Below are 23,291 nucleotides of genomic sequence, written 5' to 3'. Positions count from 1 at the left end.
AAAAGGTTATAACTGTTATTAGCAAATGTCTGGAGAAAAAAAAAGTTCCAATTTACAAAAGACAACCCTAGTTTAAACATATCTTTTCCTCGGGTAGTAATGGTTCTTTTTTATAAGTAAGAATTCTTCTTTAATACATCTTTTGGTTTTTTAAAAATTGCAAAGACTGGGAAATGGTCAGTTACATCACTTCTAATAATACCAGATTTAAAAGTAAAATGGCAAAAGCTGTTTGTGAAAATATTGTCGATTGCAGAAAAAAAGTTTTGCGTAACTCTTGTTGGTTTATTTATAATAAGCATCAATCGAAATTCATTAAAGCGATCGTAAAACTGTTGCATTTTATTATTTTCACCATATTTAAAACAGTCCATGTTACAATCTCCAACAAATAAAAAGATTAACAATTTGACTAAGTTAAGCAGCGTATCAATCCTAACAACTCAAATGATCGACATCAATCTGTTGATGATGTGATTTGTTAACATCACGCAAATATGATCTGGCGAAAATCTTTACCATACCCCTAACTAAATCGGATTCGTCGGAGAAAAAGTCAAATTGTGGGTCATTTGTATGTATTTACGTTTTGAGTAATATAAGTAATACAACGAGTTTGAGTAATATATACTTTGAGTAACATAATGTTATCCTTAAAACTTATTGAATAAGCGTTTATCGTTTAATAAATGAATAAATGTTTATCGTTTTTTTTTAATTCTTTGTATCTGTGTAAAAAATTACGCTTTAAGTAATATAAGAGCTCCACAAATTGTAGAGACTGTGATGCATAAATAAATTTAGGCTTTCAAAAAAAGAAGTTTTACGTACTTATATTTACGAGTGGTCCAACTTGAAACTTTTTTAAACTTCAAAGTTTGAAAGTTATTTAAGTTCATATCTCAAAGAGTGTATAAAGTTAAGCCGCAAACGTGTACATTTACCTCTTTAGAGTAAATATATTTATAATTCAATTAGACTATATTAATTATAATTCACTATAATATTTTTTTAAACATTTTTCTGCATATTGTGCGTCCGTGGCGCAGTGGTTAGAACGCTTGCATTATAAGCAGGAGATCCAGGTTCGAAACGAGCTTTGGGCATATTTTCACGTCGCGGTAAGGAAGGAGGCGTGAACTTCGGACAAAGGAAAATAGACTTAACGAATGTTCGACTCTTTTATGCAAAACTACTAGTTTTACCTAAAAGATTATTATTAGACGATTATTTAGACGAGCTTATGTAAAAAAAAAAATTATAAAAAAGTTTAGTTTTAAATGTTGTAACTTATTTGGGTTTAGTTAAGAAAATAATTTTTTAGATATTTTTGTTTTTAAGTTTAAAAAAAAAAATAATAAAGCTGAAAAAATAATAAAGCTTCGCTGGAATGTATTTGTTATATTTACGTTTACAATCATTAGATACGGTAGATACGGAGTTTGTAGTTGTTTTAACCAAAGAATGGGGCTGGATGAAGAAGCTTAAATTGCTCGCTAGCAATGGTAGCTCATTACAAGGTTGTTTTTTTTCTCCTTATAAATCAGGAGTTTTCGGCACGTCTTAGTCTAAAAATAAAACCTCGCCTTAGTCTTTAAAAATGAAAATAATTTACGTAAAAGCAAAAATTATTTTTCGGTAAAAAATTTGTACACAAGAATTATTTAAAAAAAATTCCAAAGTGAATTTTAAAGAAAAAATTATAATAATTCTTTAATTCTAATTTAAAAAATATATTTAAAATAACAAGTTAGACAATAACATATATATATACAAACACACACAAAATGAATAATTAGTTTTCGGTGGACACACACAAAATGAATAATTAGTTTTCAGTGGACACACACAATAATGAATAATCAGTTTTCGGTGGACAAACACAAAATAACTAATCAGTTTTTGGCGGAATTTCTTCTTTCTTTGAAGGTCCGGAGGTTTTATCTGAAAACGAATTGCAAAAATAAAGAACAACGTTATAAATATTATAAATATTAATTATGTAAAGAAAAACGTTATAAATATTAATTATGTAAAGAACGTTATGTTGCAATAAAAAATAAAAACAAAACTCGGAAATATCTATTGTTAAGTATATACATTTTAATATATTATCGCCTTTTTTAATAAAATATAATGTAGGATGGTGCACCTTGAATCATGTTAGAACATAAGAATGTTGTAAAATCTAAGATCCTTAGATTTATTGTTATGCAAAAAAGTTCAAATTTTGCTAATTTGCTGTTTGCATTTTACCCAAAGTATTTAATTTTTTTAAAAGAATAAAAACCTTTTTATTCAATTTAATTTCAAAAAATCATTTGTTATATCAGTTATACAATATAAATATATAACAAATGATTTTTTTTTTACATTGAATAAAATTTTATAGTGAATAACATTTAATAGTTTATGTTTTGACAAAAATATTAAAAATGATCAAACAAAAATTGCGTAACCTTAAATACACCTTTTAGCTATTTCATGGAATTATAATTGATGTGATGTGAATTAATAGTTATAATAATATAAACTAATAATTGTTCCAATTTTTCCCAACACAAAAAATTAATATAAATATTTTTTGTTTTAAATTTCAACAACGTTTATTAATAAATGTACGTCATTGTAATTCAAGATTGATAAATTAATAATGCATTGTACCATCTAGATTTTCTTCTGTACTTTTTCCTGCTCGAAAAAATATTCGTGCACTACTCAGTGAGAAATACAGCAATTCGAATTCCTAAAAAGAAATTAACATTTAAATTAAAAAATTCTCAACACTTAGTCTATAGGGGAGAGAGGGGTATTGGAGAACAGCTAAGCGGGAATGCGAATTAAAGACACCAGTTATACAAAATTGAAATTATTGCTTATCAATTAGTCTGACTATTCAGTCACAAACCCTCAAAAAAATTTTTTCTAAATCTTGTTATAAAATCAAAAGTTGGGGAAAAAATAAAATCATTGGTGTTTGGAATTACCCTATGTACGTGGGGAAATTCCGAACACACCGTGGATAATCACAAACACAGTTGTGTAATTTTTTGTAATAATTAAGTGCATAAATTATACTACGCAACAACAACAACAAAAGGATCATTTGAAGTTGATATACTCAACCAAAAACCACTTTGTGGTTTTTTTTATTGTTAATCAAATTTAACCCTATTTTATCTCCGATATTAAATTTATTTTTCAAAAAGTAAAAGCATTTAAAATCGTCTAAATGACAACATAATAAAATTACTCACTTTTTGATAAGCAGTTAGGCGTTTCAAAGTTAAGCTTGTTGTCTGAAGCAACTTCTCATCTTTTTCTCCTGTAGCATTTTTAACTGTCATTGCCTAAAACCATAATCTACTTCATATAAATATTAAAACAGAAACTATAATGTAATGTTAAATTCAAGTTGATACTGTATTTTGTGCATCCAAAAACGCAACTTCATACAATGACTCTCTAATTTTATATATAATTTATAATTATATAGATCTGTCTAATTTTATATATACTTTATAATATAAATTTATATATATCTGTCTAATTTTATATATACTTTATAATTTAAATTTATATACATCTGTCTAATTTTATATATACTTTATAATATAAATTTATATACATCTGTCTAATTTTATATATACTTTATAATATATATTTTCATATACCTGTCTAATTTTTCATAACTTCATAATTCTATTTAAAGTTTAAAAAACTTAATGAAAATTTGTTTTTATTTTGTATTTATTCTTATAATTTACATCTGTCTCAGACTAGTTTTACCGGTTTTACATGGATACTTACTGATAGTATACAAAGTTAGCCTTCTAATCAAACTGTTTAAATTGATAAGCCATAGTGTTTCTTCAAATAAAAATAGCACTATGACCTATTTAAAACACAAGGCCTTATATTCTGCATCTTTTAGAATAAAATAGCAAACAAAGCATTATAATTCAATATAAAACTTTAAATGTGTAATAGTCTTACTACAAAACATTAAAAAAATATATTTGCGTTGAACTTTAGAACGACATTAGAGAACACACTTTAAAACCTGCAACATTTAAACTTACATTTCCTAATTAGCTGAATATGTATTTTATAGAGTTTTGTGATGAGTTTTATGTGCAATAAAAAAAAAAAAAAAAAATTGTGTTGTTGGATTTCAAGGTAATTAATAATTCCTGTACTTTTTCCCATCCTGCTTAGATATAAAAAACAGATAAACTTAATTTGTGAACAAAAAATTGACAGCTCACTTTAAATTCAAATAGAATGTTTAGAGTTTAATATTTTTTATGAAACTACCATAGCTCCAATAAAATTTTCAATTTGCAACAATTATTCCAGTTTTTTTCCTCATTTCAATGTCTGGTAGACAACTTTTAACTAAAAAAATTTTGTTTTAGTAATTGACTTGGAAAAGATATTAAAAGATACATAAAGCTACTCAAGATGATAAAAAACCAGAGTTTCTGCATGCAACAACACAGTGATATGCAACAACACAGTAGCATGCAATATGTTAATGTTCAAAAGTTACTAATTATGAAAACTTTAAATTAATAGTTCATATTAAAAAATTCTTAACTTTTTAATTCCATGAAGCATTCATCTACTAACCCGCATGTATAAAATTTGTAAAAATATTTTGCATTCAAACTCATGTGTGTCATATTTAAAGACTTTTGGGTTTTTTAATAAATAGTAAAAAAACATAAAACAAAAGCATAGCAACAAAACATGAACAAAAAACTGTTTATGTTGTTATGTTACAAAAGTGTTGGGAGTTACTAAACACAATACATAGCAACAAAACACGAACAAAAAACTGTTTATGTTATGTTACAAAACTGTTAAAAAAACTAAACACGAACAAAAAACTGTTTATGTTATGTTACAAAACTGTTAAAAAAACTAAAAAAGTAAAAAGGAAAATAAAATAAAATGGTTGACAGAAAACTAAGTTGTATGAGTTAAAAAAAAAACAGGGTAAAATTCGGTCAATGTTTGAGAAAAGCAAGAAAACGGTAAAAAGTGTGACTTTGCTAAACTACAAGTTAAGTTTTGATGGAACAAGTCATAACAGGTTGATGGAACAAGTCATAACAGGTTGATGGAACAAGTCATAACAGGTTGATGGAACAAGTCATAACAGGTTGATGGAACAAGTCATAACAGGTTGATGGAACAAGTCATAACAGGTTGATGGAACAAGTCATAACAGGTTGATGGAACAAGTCATAACAGGTTGATGGAGCAAGTCATAACAGGTACAAGTTATAACAGTGATCATAGTAGTCTTTGTATAAAAAAGAAACAACAACCTAAAAAGCTGAAAGAGAAATGCAACCTTATAACAATGCAACAAATGACTTTTTGGAGGCCATAAAATAAAGGAGATCAAGCTGCCAACTTATTTTAGGTTTTAACATTTTAGGCACTTTTCCATCAACAATGTAGTGGGCCTCCATGAAATCATTTATATTAATAACAGATCTACATATCCTTTTAGTAGGGTCATACTGCAAGGGCTTATATTATTCACATCTACTAAAAGTTCAAATATTTTCCATTCATAGTCTTCTTTATTAAGAATATAGTAAAGGGGGAGTTTACCTATTTTTTTTATAATAATAACATTATTATTCTCCAATGAGATAATGCTTGATGTAGTATGTAGGATAAATTATTCTTATTTTTTGGTGTCTTAAAATTAACTAAAATTGTTAATTCTCACCAACTTTTTCCCCAAAAAAGTTTATTAACTTGGAGCTGTCTAACTATCATATTGTCTAATTTTTCAATTGCTGATGAGTAAACTCTATTAGGGATCTAGGCAAAAGACAAGGTAAATTTTAAACCTTTGCCTCCATGAGATTATGTTTTGGCAGATAGTTGATTAACTTATTAGTAAAAATAATAGAGGTCTTTAATTTCTTGGATTTAATAAAACAGTTGTATGCCTTATGAGTGATTATAGGTATTGGAGGGGGTTACAGGTCTTGTATGGTAAATAGTTTTCTTTTCCCCTCCAACATCGACATGATGTTAAATTTTTGACCATCAATCTAACAAAAACTAAATAGAAAAATTTATAATTTTCCTGTTAAGAAAAAACTTTACCAAAACCAAAACCAAAAACATACATACAAATGCACACACACATATATACATATACAAATATACTTTTACATATTCAAAAATATTCTTCTGCATTGCTCTACTTGTTTAACTACAACAATATACCCCAGTTTAGTTTCCAGTTCCTATATTCTCCAATTTTTGTCCAATTATTTGTAAAAAAAATTGGATATCTTTCTCTTTTCTACAAAAGTAACGCTGGTAACTGCTTAAGAATGATATTATTTCCTGTTCCACCAACCAATCTAGCTGTTTCTTCAAACTTAAAAAAATATTAAATCATCTAGTCTAAATTTTTAAAGATCAATGCTTCAGAATTATCTTTAACCTTCATATTTTTCTGATCCATACAAATTAAAGTTTTTGATGTCTTTTAGTCTGTAAATTATTTCATAGTTCTTAAACTCTCTTTTTAGACTTTCTTCTTATCTTTCTTCTTATTATTTATATCTTCTTCTCCTAATTATCTCCTAATTTAAATAGCAGTTACTTGCAGCTTTGTTGGAGGTAAATTAAAAAAAAAAAAAAAAAAAATAACCATGAAAAGTAAGATCTGAAAATGAAACAACATTTAAATTAGTCTCACAAAGGGCATGTAAAACTGGTAAATTTTTTATGTTATATATATATATACAAATATATTTGTAGAAAATCACTTAACTAAATTTTTTTCCATTTGACAATGTGTTTCATCAACAAAGATTCATCAGAAATGAATGATCAAATTAATAAAACTTCAATTTATACCAAAAATTAAATTACAGGAAGTTGCAAATGTCTTGACTACTGTAAATTTTTACACATTTGTGGAATTTACTGACACTATTATAAAAAGAATTCTTTAGAAATGATTACTTATGCTATTTTTTTAAAATGTTTTTTTAAAAAAGGGTAGTTAATGTAAATATTATTTGAACTCATTTATTTTTATAGTTTTTTAGGAGAAACTTATTTGCGTGCCTACATTTAGAAATTAATTCCGATCTTTTGTTTAATAAGCATTCTTGATTTGCATGTGTAATTATTTCAAATTTTTCTTGTAGGCATAGTATGCATTTTTTGAAAATATTGTTATATGCAGGCGCTGTTTTAAGGATAGACCAATTCAGTATAAAATCATCAATATTTTTTTCTTTTAATTCCCATATATATTTTGACAGCATGGTGTCTTTTAAATACTTTTTATTCTTGAGAGATTGCTTATGATTGGCAAAACGTTTTTTCCATTCTGCCTCTGTTATGCCAATATATTGTTTATCAGGTACATTCTTAGAGGAAACAACACATTTACATACCACATTTTTTGATAAACAATTTCCACTCATTGGACAATTGATTTTTTGTTTACAATTACAATTTTCTGTAGTTTTTTCATTTAGAATTTCTTTGAACATGAACAAAAGATCGGAATTAATTTCTAAATGTAGGCACGAAAATAAGTTTCTCCTAAAAAACTATAAAAATAAATGAGTTCAAATAATACTTACATTAACTACCCTTTTTTAAAAAAACATTTTAAAAAAATAGCATAAGTAATCATTTCTAAAGAATTCTTTTTATAATAGTGTCAGTAAATTCCACAAATGTGTGAAAATTTACAGTAGTTAAGACATTTGCAACTTCCTGTAATTTAATTTGTGGTATAAATTGAAGTTTTATTAATTTGATCATTCATTTCTGATGAATCTTTGTTGATGAAACATAGTGTCAAATGGAAAAAAATTTAGTTAAGTGATTTTCTACTAATATATAACTGCTCTGTTCTTTTAAGAACATTGAGCACTCTATTGAGTAGAATACTTTTTAAAGTTGTTTAAATATATATATATATATATATATATATATATATATATATATATATATACATATATATATACATATATATATATATATATATATATATATATATATATATATATATATATATATATATATATATATATATATATATATATATATATATTTATTGTATACCAAAGTCTTTCCCATTTCATAATATAAATGTTGAAAGATGCCAATAAAACATGAAAATTAAACATAAACCCAACGTCAAATTGCCCACTGGGGAGAGAAATTGAATTTGTTATGTTGATTCTCTAATTGTTATGTTTATAAATTATATTATAAAATATATTAGTTTATAATAAATTAAATACAAAATTTATACTTTTATTTATTATAAACTTTAACTTTGTAATACAAATACTTTTCAGCAACTATTTTTTCTTGCTATATACTATATAAGTTCACAAGATCATAATAAGAAAATATAGATAATAATAAAAAAATAAAAAAATAATAAAACCTTTTCATTATTGTACTTATCAGCAACCGATTGAAACCAATGAAGCGAATCAAACTCGTTGTATTGATCTAATAACTTCAATATGTATGCAACACCCATAACAAAACCATCCTCAGTGAAAGTTGCACCAATTTTATTTTTCTTATTTACTTTCTCCTTGCAATTCATGCTGTGTTCCACAAAATTCAATGTCTGTAAAACATTATGAATATATTCTTAATCATGATTTATACATTATGATTGCATCTATTATATTTGCACCCTTTTAATGCCAGCTCTTAAAATTTGATCATAACAAGTAAAGTATTGCTAACGCACTACATAAACATGTTACTTTAGCACATAATTGACTGATTGTCAATTTAACCCAATAGAAATTATATCAATTTTGTAAGAAAAGAAAAAAAAAGCTGGGAAAACCAATGAAAAAAAAAAGATTTATATTTTTAAGATGAATTTTAAAAAGTTGAGAATAAATAAGACATTTAAAAAATTTTTTTTGATACTTTTTTTTTTTTTTTTTTTTGTTATTCACCTCCTCAAGGCCAAGAAGGCCACTACAGATGAGGAGGCTACTAAATAGTGGTTATAACCCTCTCTCAACTCTATAACTCCAAAACACGAACCTCGACAAACAAGGCCGCTGCGCGGAGAAACAAGTTTTTAAACTCTATAATAACTTTTTTTAAAAACATTTTATAAAATAAAATCTATATAATGTTTTGCGGTTTTTTTAAATCTCTAAAATTTTTTATAAAACAATCATACTTTAATTTTAGTTTTATCCTCAGCCAAAAATACTTATTCATCAAAAAATAGTTTTAAAACTATTTAAAATATTTAAAAAAAATTTAAACTTCTACAACATATTACAATCTTTTTTATACTTATACAACAATTTACAACCGCTCAACAGTTTAGATTACATACTAGTTACACCTTTATTAAAAATATAATAAAAAATGTAAGTAAAAACTTACCAAGGGTGGGAGAATCATAAAAAAGTTTTTTAGATGCATATTTTTTTGATCACGAAATTCTGGAGCAAATACATCAACCAACATCTAAATATATATATATATATATATATATATATATATATATATATATATATATATATATATATATATGTATTATATATAAGCCAATATTTTAATAACTTTTGTAATTTCTTTTCTAATTTTATATATATTTTTTTATATATACTTTTTTAATATATATATATATATATATATATATATATATATATATATATATATATGTATATGTTTATGTATATGTTTATGTATATATATATGTATGTATGTGTGTATGTATATATATATATATATATATATATATATATATATATATATACATATAAATATATATATATATATATACATATACATATATATATATACACATTTAGAACCAGACTTTTCATGCATGACTATTGAACCACCATTTTAATTAACAAACTCAAAATATATAAATAATTTAAAATTTTTTTCTTCATCATAACTGCCCATTGTTACATCAAAGCACTCATGTATATTATTCTTCTTTCGTATACCCAGAAACTTTTAGGTTGGTAGTTAGGTTGGCATTGCCAAATGCCTACTGTACCCCATATATATATATATATATATATATATATATATATTATATATATATATATATATATATATATATATATATATATATATATATATATATATATATATATATATATATATATATATATATATATATATATATATATATATATATATATATATATATATATATATATATATATATATATATATATATATATGAAGACCTCAGTGGAAAAACCGGCGTTGTCACATTTAAAAAGTATTGAGAAAGTATTTATTGATCATTAATAAAAGTCTTTATTTAACGCAAATGAAACTAAGCAATTTAAAAAAAATTTATATTATAATTATTTTATTTAAAATTTATTCAAAAACAAAACATTTTGTAATTTTTTATACAAAATTTTTTTTTTTTTTGCTTTAAATAAAGACATTTATTAATGATCAACAAATACTTTCTCAATACTTTTTAAATGTGACAACGCCGGTTTTTCCACTGAGGTCTTCATATATAATATAGAATAATGAAAAAAAGATGGCTGTCCTATGCCAAACTGTTAGTCAATGTTGCAGCACTCTCTCTTGCGGCAGGCTATGAAATGTTTATGCATGTACTGAAGCCCCCAGCAACGGGATATTTCAGTGTGATATTAGAGTGCTTATCTAAACATGCATTCAAAGTAAATATATATATATATATATATATATATATATATATATTATATATATATATATATATATATATATATATACACATATATACATGTATATATATATACATGTATATATATATATGTATATATATACATGTATATATATATATACATGTATATATATACATATATATACATGTATATATATACATGTATATATATATATATATATATATATATATATATATATATATATATATATATATATATGTATATATATATATAATATGTATATATATATAAATTTATATATATATATAAAAGCAATAAATTTTAGATTATTATTTAATAACTAGATTATTTATTTACTAGTCGAGAAGGAAACATTGTATAACAGAGCCAATTAAGACAAGTTCTCTTTGAGATCTGATATTATAGAACCTGCTGCTATGGCTATTAAAAACTCTGAATATTTAGCAGCATTCTAACATACTGAGCTATTCCGGCTAATGGTAATTTCATAGCTTATTTGCTTGTATATATATATATATATATATATATATATATATATATATATATATATATATATATATATATATATATATATATTATATATATATATATATATATATATATATATATATATATATATATACACATATATATATATATATATATATATATATATATATATATATATATATATATATATATATATACATATATATATATATAATCTAACTTATATATTATAAACACATAGAAGTCAATTTAGATATTTAAACAAAAATATACTAAATAATAGTATATTTAATATATTTAAGTTTTGATAATCCTTTAAAGTAAATCAAATACATAACTTGAAAAATAAGATACCTTGAAATATTCAGTGCCCTGAGCAAAGTTTTTAGTCAGGCTAGAAATAGCTGCATCTACATTTCTAAACAAATAAAACAAAAAATAATTAAAAAATTTTAACTGCAAAACAAAATGCACCAATGTCACTAATGATGTCATACTGAATTATTAGGTCAAGAGAACATGCAGGTTCGTTTTTGAGGATATGTCTACACATTTTTATTACTAAAATAATATATATGTTTTAGCCTTGTCTGCATAAGCGTCTAAAAATATTTCCATTTATAGTCAATATTAAAAAGTAAGCAGCTTTTTAATAGTAGCCATGATACATACTGCAGTAAAAAAGGATTCACTACAAATAGCCAAAACCCAACCATACCCAAATTTTTAAAACACTAATACTTTTTGATGATATGATGTAAAAAATGTAGATCTACTGTACAATATAAATAAAAATAACTAAATAAATCACATACTATACCACCGGTAAAAAACACTAAGCACAATAAACTAAAATTCTGATACAAACACCAGAACAAAACTAAAGCAATTAAAGTATGCAAACAGAAAATACTAATGAATTTCCCCGTGAGACCATTTAAACCAAATAGGTACTTCCAGCATAAATAAACCAAAAACAATCAAATGACAATATACCCATTAAAAACCCTTCTAAATTAAATAAAATACAATAGAGTCTTAAAAAACTCTAACGCTGTCATAGATACTTCACTCGAATTTTGCCAACCAATCTAAAGTGTAAGAAAATGAACAACCCGCGCAACTTAAAATCATCACTAAAAATCAAGTAATATATAATAGTAGAAAATATATATATATAAATATCGCCTGCAAAAATGTAAAGATTTAAACATGTAGTGAAGGATATAAGGAATTCTCTGAATAATAATAAAAGACGAAACCCTGCATGTGAAAATTAAAACAAAGCTGAGCAATCAATGTAAGATAATATAGCATAAAAGTTCCTTGATATTAGTAATAATATGAAAATCAGCAGATAAATAATACATTAAAAATCATTGTAATAAGATTAACTAAATACTAAAATAAGACCAGATAAATTTAAGCCAAATGAGTGGTTGAAAAATTATTTTGGGTGATATAAAATATAAGTCGTGATATAAAAAATATTATTTATAAGTAAAGTTTTCTCTACGGTAATTTTGAGACCATAATAAAACAACAACGAAAAGATGTCGATCAACAATTTTATTATATGGTTATATAAATTATATATATGAATAGCTAGTTAAAAAGAATTATATATATATATTTAAATAACTTTAAAATGTATTGTAGTTTATATATATATATATATATATATATATATATATATATATATATATATATATATATATATATATATATATATATATATATATATATATATATATATATATATATATATATATACATTTAAATAACTTTAAAATGTATTGTAGTTCATATATATATATATTAGGGGTAGTCATTTTGAGGGAATTTTTGAAAACGAAGTACATACCCAGCTAAAGTTGGAGCAAATATGCTAAAACTTAGTCAAAAATTTTTTTAGGTCAATCGGGTGACTTTTAAGTCCCCCTCAAGACTAAAGTTGTTAAGAAATTGTTCTTCAAAAAAGGAAAAATAGGGTGTGTTTAGGGTGTTTGAGGGGGATTTAAATGAAAAAATTATTTCCATTTTTTTTTGTTTGTTTGTTATTTGTTATCTATATTTTCATTTTAAAAGGGTATGTCATCATTTTTTTTTACATATTCTCGGTTAAAACGATATTTAAGAAATCAAAAAATGAAAAGTTTAAGTTACGCAAGTGGTTATGAAATCAGCAAATTATGTTATCAACCAAAAAAACAAACTATTTTGAACTAAACAAGTAATTTACCATTTAATAAAAATCTTTACAAATACTATCAAGACAAAAATTATGCATTAATTGAAATAAGTATTTTAAAATGAACAACAATTTCCTAAGTCTACAATTTCCTCTTCTTTAGTTTAGAGAGTGACATCAGGCTTTCTGATAGTTTTTTTTTGTAATATTACTTTTTCCCACACCAAAAACTTTGAAAGTTGACCTTACTTTGTCGACGGTTAAAAGTCTGTTCTGCTTGTCATCTTCATTTTCGTATCTTTGCACAAACTGCTGCATCATTCCGATTGCTCGTTCAGAATGATCATTGACAACAATTAACATTTTGGCAAAGTTTTCAAAATTCTTAAGCGAAGACTGGGTGTGCCAATATTGGGGTGGAAGTGACAACCAGTCTCTCACTCTCTGATTATCCAACCCTATCATTGAAAAAATTAAATATGAAAACTCATTAACCAGAAGAGAGAGAGTTGGTACCTTCATATTATTTATGATATTAATTCGATTATTATTCGTTCTTTGCTTCTATGTTTAAAAAAATCTGGATCTGGCATTTGAAAGGAAAGCAAAGCATCTGCAATGGCTGTTTTTTTACCCATAGAAATATTTTTATCCAAAAGAGCCAAGGGAATAATTGTTGAATCAAGATACCATGTATGCTTATAAAGAGATGCTAACACAGCGTCTACTGCCTCCGGATTAGAGCAAACTTTCTTATACTCATTCATCTGAAAGATTGCATCAAGATCAGACGCAGGAGATTGAATCGCTTTATGTGCTTGAAGGTAATACCTTGTGTAAAAATGTACTATGAACTCGCAGATGAGTTTTAAATCTTCGCGTAGATTATCATCTTGCACAAATGTCAGTTGCTTGCACAAAAGCTGAAGTTTAAGATAGTATAAACTCTTGCCTAAAAACCTAGCATGATGAACAGCTCCAGTTTTCTTTAACTTGAAATGTGCAGAAGCGGATAAATACTGCATGGTTAGTTCAGCCAACTCTCTTCGGTCATTCCTCATATTGTGTTTTTTAGTAATATAGGTCTCACAGTAATCTAAAGTTTTCCTTGCAGCTTCATTCGAAACTGTTCCTTCAACGGTTTTCCAATCAAAAGAGGTCAGGTTATTTTTGTCATATTTGAATTTAGGGTTCTCAAACATATGTTTGAACTTTACGAATAAGGGATTTTCAGGCCCTACGCTACTCTCTTTTATCACTGCTTCACAGAAATGAACCATTCTAAGCTCAATGATATGATGCCTACATGCTAGTAGAAGAAGGTATTTGTCTACCTCTTTTGCAATCCTAATAAGTGATCCTTTCTTAGAACCAGTATTACTTGAAGTTGTATCAAAGCATACTCCGCATACTTTTGAAATGAGGTCATATTCTTCTAGTATTTTTATGATTCCTATATACATATCTTCACCTGAAGAAGACGGCAAGGCAGGTACTCCAAGAAGATGCGACACCCCCTCAATATTAACGAGCACAGCTAATCTTTCATTCTTCAGTCTTTTTCCCTGATTCATTTCAAACAAAGTCTTTCCATCAAAATGAATTATACAGGGATAACGGCTTTTTTCCACGGCCTTCTTTATATCTAATTTAGCAATTTCTGCAGTATCCTTAGCAGTTTTTTTCATCTTCCTTAATGCAGTTGAAGCACTGGCTTTGCATTTTGCGATATCAACTCCACAATCTTGAAGAATTGCTCCAGTTACTTTTTGTAAGACATTCGGGGAGATATCATTTGCTGTAGCTATTATAGATACATTTCCATCAAAAATATTCATAGGGACTTTGGCAGTAATGTTACAATCATCTGCTCTTCTATGATGCCAAACTTCGGGTTTGAATTCTGAATCAGAATCAGCGCTAGTGTCAGTGAAACTCAAGTCTAATTCTGAGGTAGCGTCAATCTTAGGAGATTCGTCTTCTAGCCTTGTCCTCTTCCTCACACCTTCAGAAACCTAAAATTTACTTTAACATGGTATATGTGTATTAACAAATAATGTATGTTAAATTAGCAAATTTTAATAAAAAGGTCAAATTAACCCACTAAAAACAACATAAAACCTTTTTGCTAAATTTTCTATCTTCTGATCCCAAACTAAAATGTCTTGGTCCTTCCTGGTCTTCCAAAAAAGTTAAATCATTGTGCTTATCTTTATCTGAGCGTTTTTTATCCTTCCTAATTTGGTTCTTTAAATCTGTAGAACCAATCCAAAACAGCTTTTTCAAAAATGAAATAAACTCCCCTTGATTAACCTTGTCTCTAGCTGATCCTCTGTATTTATTTCTACTCAAATCTGAATACTTCTTGTCCATCTTCATTAGGTTCTTGATAATATTTTTATCTGACATTACTTGAAATCCCGCTTTAAGCCATGGTCTTTTAATTAAGCCTAAAATGCATTCACAATCATCTACTTCACATCTCTTGTAACCCTGAATCTTGTTAGGAGGGCATGATAAAATTGTTGACTTCTTAACATTATGAGGAAGTAGTGATCTTCTGTAGGCAATGTGTTGAAGAATATCCATTCCAGTAGGGAGTTGAAGACCTTAAGAAAAAAAAAATCAATATTCTAATTTTTAACAAAAAGTTTAAAATTCAAAACAATTTTTTTAAATTAGATATGTACATGTAATAGCTGGTTTAGCCTCATTTATGATAAAAAGTTTGCTTTTGCTTGATCTGAGAAACCTTCTCTTCCCAATATCTTTTACAATTTTTTTTTCCATTTTTGTATTCAATCTAAATAGATTTAATGGTTTGTAGTTAGTTAAAAACTTCAATACAATTTTACTTTATATTGTAATTCGATTAATAACAATCAAGTAAATACGAAAGTTATTTACAAAAATAAAATAATGTAACACAATTTCACGTACAATTTGTTTATAAAAACGCTTAGTGACTTAAAACATACAGTGCAGGATCTTCAGCACATTTTCTTCTGCATTATTTTATTAGAATTTTTTTATTGTTGCCGATTTTCATAACCGTGCGTAACATAAAATTTTCATTTTTTCCTTTCGTATATATCGTTTTAACCAAGAATATGTAAAAAACATGATGACATACCCTTTTAAAATGAAAATATAGATAACAAGTAACAAAAAAAAAAAAAAAAAATGGAGATAATTTTTTCATTTAAGTCCCCCTCAAACACCCTGAACACACCCTATTTTTCCTTTTTTGAAGTACAATTTCTAAGCAACTTTAGTCTTGAGGGGGACTTAAAAGTCACCCGATTGACCTAAAAAACTTTTTGACTAAGTTTTAGCATATTTGCTCCAATTTTAGCTGGGTATGTACTTCGTTTTCGAAAATTCCCTCAAAATGACTACCCCTAATATATGTATATATATATATATATATATATATATATATATATATATATATATATATATATATATATATATATATATATATATACATTTAAATAACTTTAAAATGTATTGTAGTTTATATATATATATATATATATATATATATATATATATATATAAAGTACAACACAAAATTATATATATATGAACCCTAAAATCAAAACTCAATCACACATGATAACCACATATACACAACATACAAATCTATATCTACATTCCAACCACATACTATCTATTAAAAGAAAATATTATCTAAGTAAGAATGAGTTCAAACAAAGATAGTTTATCTAATAAAAGAACAAAAAGCATGCAAACGATGTAAACAGATTGTGTGTGCATAAGGGTGTATATGTGTAATGTGTAAATCCGTGCTATTTATGTCGTTCAGTAGAATCTTGTGTTGTTAGTAACCAGCATAAAAGATTTATCTCTTAACTACACCAAGCCAGCCCAGTCATACTCCAAAAAACCATGATGGATTAAACACCTATGCATGGATTTATAACTGAGTTATGACTAAAAAACTAGCCCAGGTGTCTTCCAGAGACAAACAATTTCTTTTGCGGTGACAGTAATTGTGATTTGGAAAAAAGTTGTGCTTGATGACCGCAACACTAACCCTTACAAACTAGGCCCAATACTATTTAAAAACTTTGGCATATAAAACTCGCCGAATGGTCACACACAAGCAGTGAACGCCTGAGGGAAGAAATGAAGTACATTAGAATAAAGGAGAATTATTTTCGAACAAAGCATATTTTGACAGTTGTCAAAGAAAAATAAAGATTAATAGAGGAATATTTAAAAATAAATAAGACAGACAATGCACCTAAACAGTACTAACAATAACAATAAACAATAAATTGTTTTATAAACACTAATATGAGCAAAGATATACAAAAAATATGTCACTAAACAAAAAATAAATAAAACAAAAAATTGATTACAAAAATAAAAATTATGCATACAACAATGAAAGGCCTCAGAATGGAAAAAAAAACATTAATGCTAATGTGTAAACAAAATTTGTGTAGTAATTAAGTAATAAACATCTCCTCAGAGTCGCGTATATAAAAACTGTCAGTCTAAAAAAGAATGCTTTTTTTAAAAAAAAAAGGAGATGTGACTATACATATTTGTGCACATTTAAGAAGAAAAATAACGAAATTTATTGTTGCTGCAACTCTTTTACATTTAGATACAATAATCCAAACAGTCCATAAACATTTAAATATTTTTTCTATTCAAAATTTTTTAGATTTGCTAAGTAAATTTGAACAAGATAAAAAATGGACTAAATTGAAAAAAAATAAAAATAAAATAAAAACTTTGCAGCTGCAATTGTTTCCATTGACAACCCAGCTTCAGTTGTCAACTCTTCAAAACACACAATATCATCAAGATCTGGAATAAATCTAGAAAACAGTTAATTAACATTCAATTATCAACAAACATAATTGTTATTATTATTAGACATATATAAGTTTGACAAAAGAATTACCTTATTTCATTGCTAATACAATGAATGCCACCAGAACGTATCAACCTAATATATCCCATTGCATTACCAATTTGAGTGATTAACAAACGAAATTGGTCAAGGTAGCTTTCACCATCTGGTGTCAACCCAAGTTTTCGAATTCCTTTATTAAATTTTTCAGCACGACCAAATGGATACTATAATATGTATATATACATACACTATATATATATGTATATATATATATATATATATATATATATATATATATATATATATATATATATATATATATATATATATATATATGTATATATATATATATATATATATATATATATATATATATATATATATATATATATATACATATATGTAAGTGTATATATATGAATAAAGAAAATATCTTTATATTATCATGTATAATATTGTATACTTGAAAGAGTGCTCAATAAATAAACTAGAGCTATATAATATATATGTTACTGTTACCCGCAGTACCAGGAATTAGCTAAATGCTAATGTTTATAATATAATTTAATATTGCAACTCTGAGTTTCATGTGTTATCACAATCATCAGGCAAGTAGTAAAAAAAAAATATATATATATATTTTTTTTTTACTACAAACCTTTAGTCGGTGTAGCAGCACTCTTGCCAACAGGCTAATATTTAATGAAGAATTATTAAAAATTATTGAGTGGATTAAAAGTAATAAACTTTCATTAAATAAAGAGAAAATTAAACTTATGTTTTTCACAAACTTGATTGATCCTTTAAAATTACCTCTTAAAATTATCTCTTTATGAATAATACAAGTAAAAGATCTTGCCACTTCAAGACAAAAAGTGCCATCGACCTTACAAACTTCCCTAGTGTTTAATGTTAACTGTTATCAACATTTATTTTCCGCAGTTTTCAGTTCTATTGAAAACTTGGTTCTGCATTAATTTTTTTTGAACTTTTTTTATGAATTTCTGATCAAATAAAAAAATTATTTTTTAAATTTTAATTTGCAGGCTGTTTTATTTCATTTTCAAGTAAAACAAAATGTTAGGATTAATCTTTAATTTATATTTACTGTTTTTTGAAAAAATTTGGCCACTTTTTTAAGAACACCCTAATATATATATGTAAATGAATACTTTTTTTATAGATACACCAGAGCCATACTTTACATATTCTATCCTTACTACAGTACCTGCATTTAGCTAAACTTGTATTTAATATGTTATTAGAACTCTGAGTTTTTTGTGTTATCACCACCATGGAGTAAAAAAAAATAATTTTACCATGTTTTGACTGACAAAATTTATGGTTTTATATATATATATATATATATATATATATATATATATATATATATATATATATATATATATATATATATATATATATATATATATATATACTTTAATTTTAGAAAAAACAACTTTTAAGGGAACTTAAAGTTTCATGCCTATCGGCAATCATCACCCGTGAAGTACAAAATCAAAAATATAAAAACCTGTTTAAAAATTACAAACTACGGTAGAATGAGTTCTAGGTAGAAGGGGGAGGGGAGGATGATGATTATGTAAAAACATACCATAAAAGAATCATCAAAAAGTTTTTTTTATCTGTGTAAAGTTGATTTAAAAAGAGTTATTAACAGTTTTTTTTTCACATGTCACATTTATTTATAGAATTAACAGCTTTTTCTGTCACATGTCACATTTATTTATAGAAACCATTGGTTTATTATAGACATTGCTCCACCCATTAATACTTATGGTTATGGTTGATCATGAAGCAAACTTGAACAGCTAGTTAAGCTGTTCTTGTGGACTTTCAGTTTCATTAAAAGTTTTTTTCTAAAATTTAAGTATAAAACGCTCTGTTTTTGAAAAATTATATATTTTCTTAAATATTGAGCACTCTACAACAATCAAGAGTTTAGTATTTTTAATGCTAAATCATACAACAACAATATAAACGCTTCTTTCAGTTAAGCACTCTACTCAAAATTGTCTAAGATGGAAAAATTAAATTTTAAATACTCAATCAAAAATATACCCATACCATCTGAAAAAGAATTTATACTGCAGTTACTCGAGAAAACTGAAGCTCATAAAAAGAATGAGATGGAAAGCATTATTTTTTATTAACAAGCAACTCGGTGATGCGTCTAAGTGTAATAATTTCACTAACTATGGAGTAAAATCTTCAAAGTGCCCTCCATAAATTAAAGAAATGTCACTATTTGAAAAAGATTTAATAAATCTCATTAAAACTATCAAATTTTGCAATCTCAACAACACATTTCAAGAAAAAATAAATAATGACAATAAATCTTTACACAAATCTAATAAAACTTTAACTCCAGCTGACAAAACTTCCAACATGTACAAAATATCTAAAGATGATTACAACCACCTTCAAAAAAACGCAATCACTTCCATTTATAAAAATGCCGACCCAAATCTAAAGGTTGTAGTAAATAAAGAAAGTCAGCAAATTTTGACAAACCACGATATTTTTAATAGAATCGAGATAAACGGAACTACCGATTGTTTTATAACTTTAAAAGATCATTAAGCCAACTTATATATGTATATATACAGTTGAGCACTCTACTCAAAATTGTCCAAGATGGAAAAAATAAACTTTAAATACTCAATCAAAAATATACCCATACCATCTGAAAAAGAATTTATACTGCAGTTACTCGAGAACACTGAAGCTCTTATAAAAAGAATGAGATGGAAAGCGTTATTTTTTATTAACAAGCAACTCGATGATGCGTCTAAGTGTAATGATTTCACTAACTATGGAGTAAAATCTTCAAAGTGTCCTCCACAAATTAAAGAAATGTCACTATTTGAAAAAAGATTTATTAAATCTCGTTAAAACTATAAAATTTCGCAATCTCAACAACACATTTCAAGAAAAAATAAATAATGACATTAAATCTTTACGCAAATCTAATAAGACTTTAACTCCAGCTGACAAAACTTCCAACATGTACAAAATATCTAAAGATGATTACAATCACCTTCTGAAAAACGCAATCACTTCCATTTATAAAAAGGACGAATCAAATCTAAAGGACGTAGTAAATAAAGAAAGTAAGCAAATTTTGACAAATCACGATATTTTTAATAGAATCGAGATAAATGGAACTGCCGATTGTTTTATAACTTTAAAAGATCACAAAGCCAACTTCATAAACAACCCTACTGTGCGTCTTTTAAATCCTGCAAAGAATGAGGTAGGAAGATTGTCCAAATTTATTTTATCCAATATCAACTCGGAATTAAGAATCAGGCTCTGTTTAAACCAATGGCAAAATACGCAGAATGTGAAAAATTGGTTCCGAAAAATTGATGATAAACACCTTTGTAAATTTTTAGTATTTGACATAAAGGATTTTTATCCGTCAATTGATGAAAACATGCTAAATAGCGCAATTGCCTTCACCGAGCAACATATAATTATAGACGAGCAAAGCAAATCCATTATACGTAATGCAAGAAAATCTTTCATTTTTAACGGTGACATATCATGGATTAAGAAAAAAGCAGGATTGTTTGATGTTACCATGGGAGCCTATGATAGCGCGGAAGTTTGCGAACTAGTTAAGATTTTTCTATTAGATCAACTTTTGCAGTTTTACAACAAAAATGATTTTGGTTTATATCGAGATGACAGGTTAGCTGTTTTTAAAAACAAAAATGGGCATCAAATGGAACAAATAAAAAAGCATGTTGTTCAAGTTTTCAAATGTGACAATCTCAACATCTCTATCAATTGCAATCTTAAAATTGTTAACTACCTTGATTTAACTTTTAATCTTACTCAAAATTCTTTTCAACCAAGCCTGCAAGCCTGAAAATAACCTAAGTTATGTGCATGCTGATTCTAACCATCCCACCTAGCATAATAAATAATCTTCCAAAAAATATCGAGCTAAGATTGTCTGCCAACTCATCAAGTGAAGTTATTTTTAATAAATGGACACATCTTTATAAAGACGCATTAAAGTAATCAGGATACACTTATAAGTTGACATATAAACCAAGCATAAAAAATGTTCCAAAAAATAACCACAAACAAAATATAACCTGGTACAATCCTCCCTTTAGTAAAAATGTTACAACCAAAATTGGTCAACGCTTTTTAACCCTAATTGACAAGCATTTTCCTAAAAACCACAAACTACACAAAATATTTAACAGAAACACAATTAAGATAAGCTACTCCTGTATGCCAAACATCAAATCTATCATCAACTCACACAATAAAAATATTTTATATGGTGATGTAAAATTATCAGAAAAAGCCTGCAATTGCATTAAAAAATCTCTTTGTCCACTGAACAACAATTGCTTGTCTAACAACATTGTTTACCAAGCCACCATAAGCTCAAATAAACCTCAATACAACGATAAAGTATACATTGGGATAAGCGAAACTTATTCGGAATATTATTAAACGCTGTAAATCATACAATCCTGCGTCAAAATTTGTAAGCTTTATTTAAATGAGAAATTCAAAATATTATTTTACAAAGGAAACAATCTGCTAAACAAAAGAGACGAATTAGTCTCTAAATGCAGACATAAAAATAAATGTCTTCTTGTACTATAACGTCAGAACTTATTCTAAAATTGGTTTGCAATTTTTAAACGGTTTTTTATATTTTTGATTTTGTACTTCATGGCTGATGATTGCCGATAGGCATGAAACTTTAAGTTCCATTAAAAGTTGTTTTTTCTAAAATTTAAGTAAAAAACGCTCTGTTTTTAAAAGTATATATATTTTCTTAAATATTGAGCACTCTACAACGATCAAGAGTTTAGTATTTTTAAAATAAATTATACAACAATAATATATATATATATATATATATATATATATATATATATATATATATATATATATAATTTTTACCAAATAAATTTAATCAGGAATGTGACAGAGTTTT

At 25.9% G+C, this 23,291-nt stretch overlaps 2 protein-coding genes across 2 annotated transcripts in view; both read right to left on the bottom strand.

The window, feature by feature from the left end:
* Window positions 1-1,616: 1,616 nt before the first annotated feature.
* The window catches only part of LOC101240301 (WASH complex subunit 4), a 76,639-nt gene continuing 54,964 nt past the window's right edge, over window positions 1,617-23,291 (bottom strand). The window contains exons 29-36 of the mRNA XM_065817524.1: window positions 18,347-18,522; window positions 18,174-18,260; window positions 11,568-11,631; window positions 9,439-9,522; window positions 8,459-8,650; window positions 3,258-3,350; window positions 2,665-2,746; window positions 1,617-1,944 (exon numbers count right to left, since the gene is read on the bottom strand). Coding sequence (XP_065673596.1) covers window positions 1,892-1,944; window positions 2,665-2,746; window positions 3,258-3,350; window positions 8,459-8,650; window positions 9,439-9,522; window positions 11,568-11,631; window positions 18,174-18,260; window positions 18,347-18,522 — 831 coding nt within the window. The 3' untranslated portion in view covers window positions 1,617-1,891. The remainder of the gene's footprint in view (window positions 1,945-2,664; window positions 2,747-3,257; window positions 3,351-8,458; window positions 8,651-9,438; window positions 9,523-11,567; window positions 11,632-18,173; window positions 18,261-18,346; window positions 18,523-23,291) is intronic.
* On the bottom strand, window positions 13,806-16,304 carry LOC136090683 (uncharacterized). The gene is made up of 3 exons (XM_065817525.1): window positions 16,095-16,304; window positions 15,526-16,013; window positions 13,806-15,419 (listed from the first exon to the last, which is right to left on the bottom strand). The coding sequence occupies exons 1-3, from the start codon at window positions 16,192-16,194 to the stop codon at window positions 13,932-13,934; spliced, it is 2,076 nt and encodes a 691-aa protein (XP_065673597.1). The 5' UTR covers window positions 16,195-16,304; the 3' UTR covers window positions 13,806-13,931.

This window comes from Hydra vulgaris, chromosome 14 (genome assembly GCF_038396675.1).
Source record: "Hydra vulgaris chromosome 14, alternate assembly HydraT2T_AEP".
In the NCBI taxonomy this organism is placed as follows: Eukaryota; Metazoa; Cnidaria; class Hydrozoa; order Anthoathecata; family Hydridae; genus Hydra; species Hydra vulgaris.
Note: the sequence above shows the minus strand (reverse complement) of the source record. Positions and strands in the feature narration are given on the sequence as shown.

Excerpts from the sequence above, each read along its gene's own strand:
- LOC136090683 (XM_065817525.1), bottom strand. The coding sequence starts at position 16,194 with ATGGAAAAAAAAATTGTAAAAGATATTGGGAAGAGAAGGTTTCTCAGA. Across the intron at positions 16,014-16,094 it reads GGCTAAACCAGCTATTACAT|GTCTTCAACTCCCTACTGGA; the intron begins GTACATATCTAA and ends TTTTTTCTTAAG. Across the intron at positions 15,420-15,525 it reads ATAGAAAATTTAGCAAAAAG|GTTTCTGAAGGTGTGAGGAA; the intron begins GTTTTATGTTGT and ends AGTAAATTTTAG.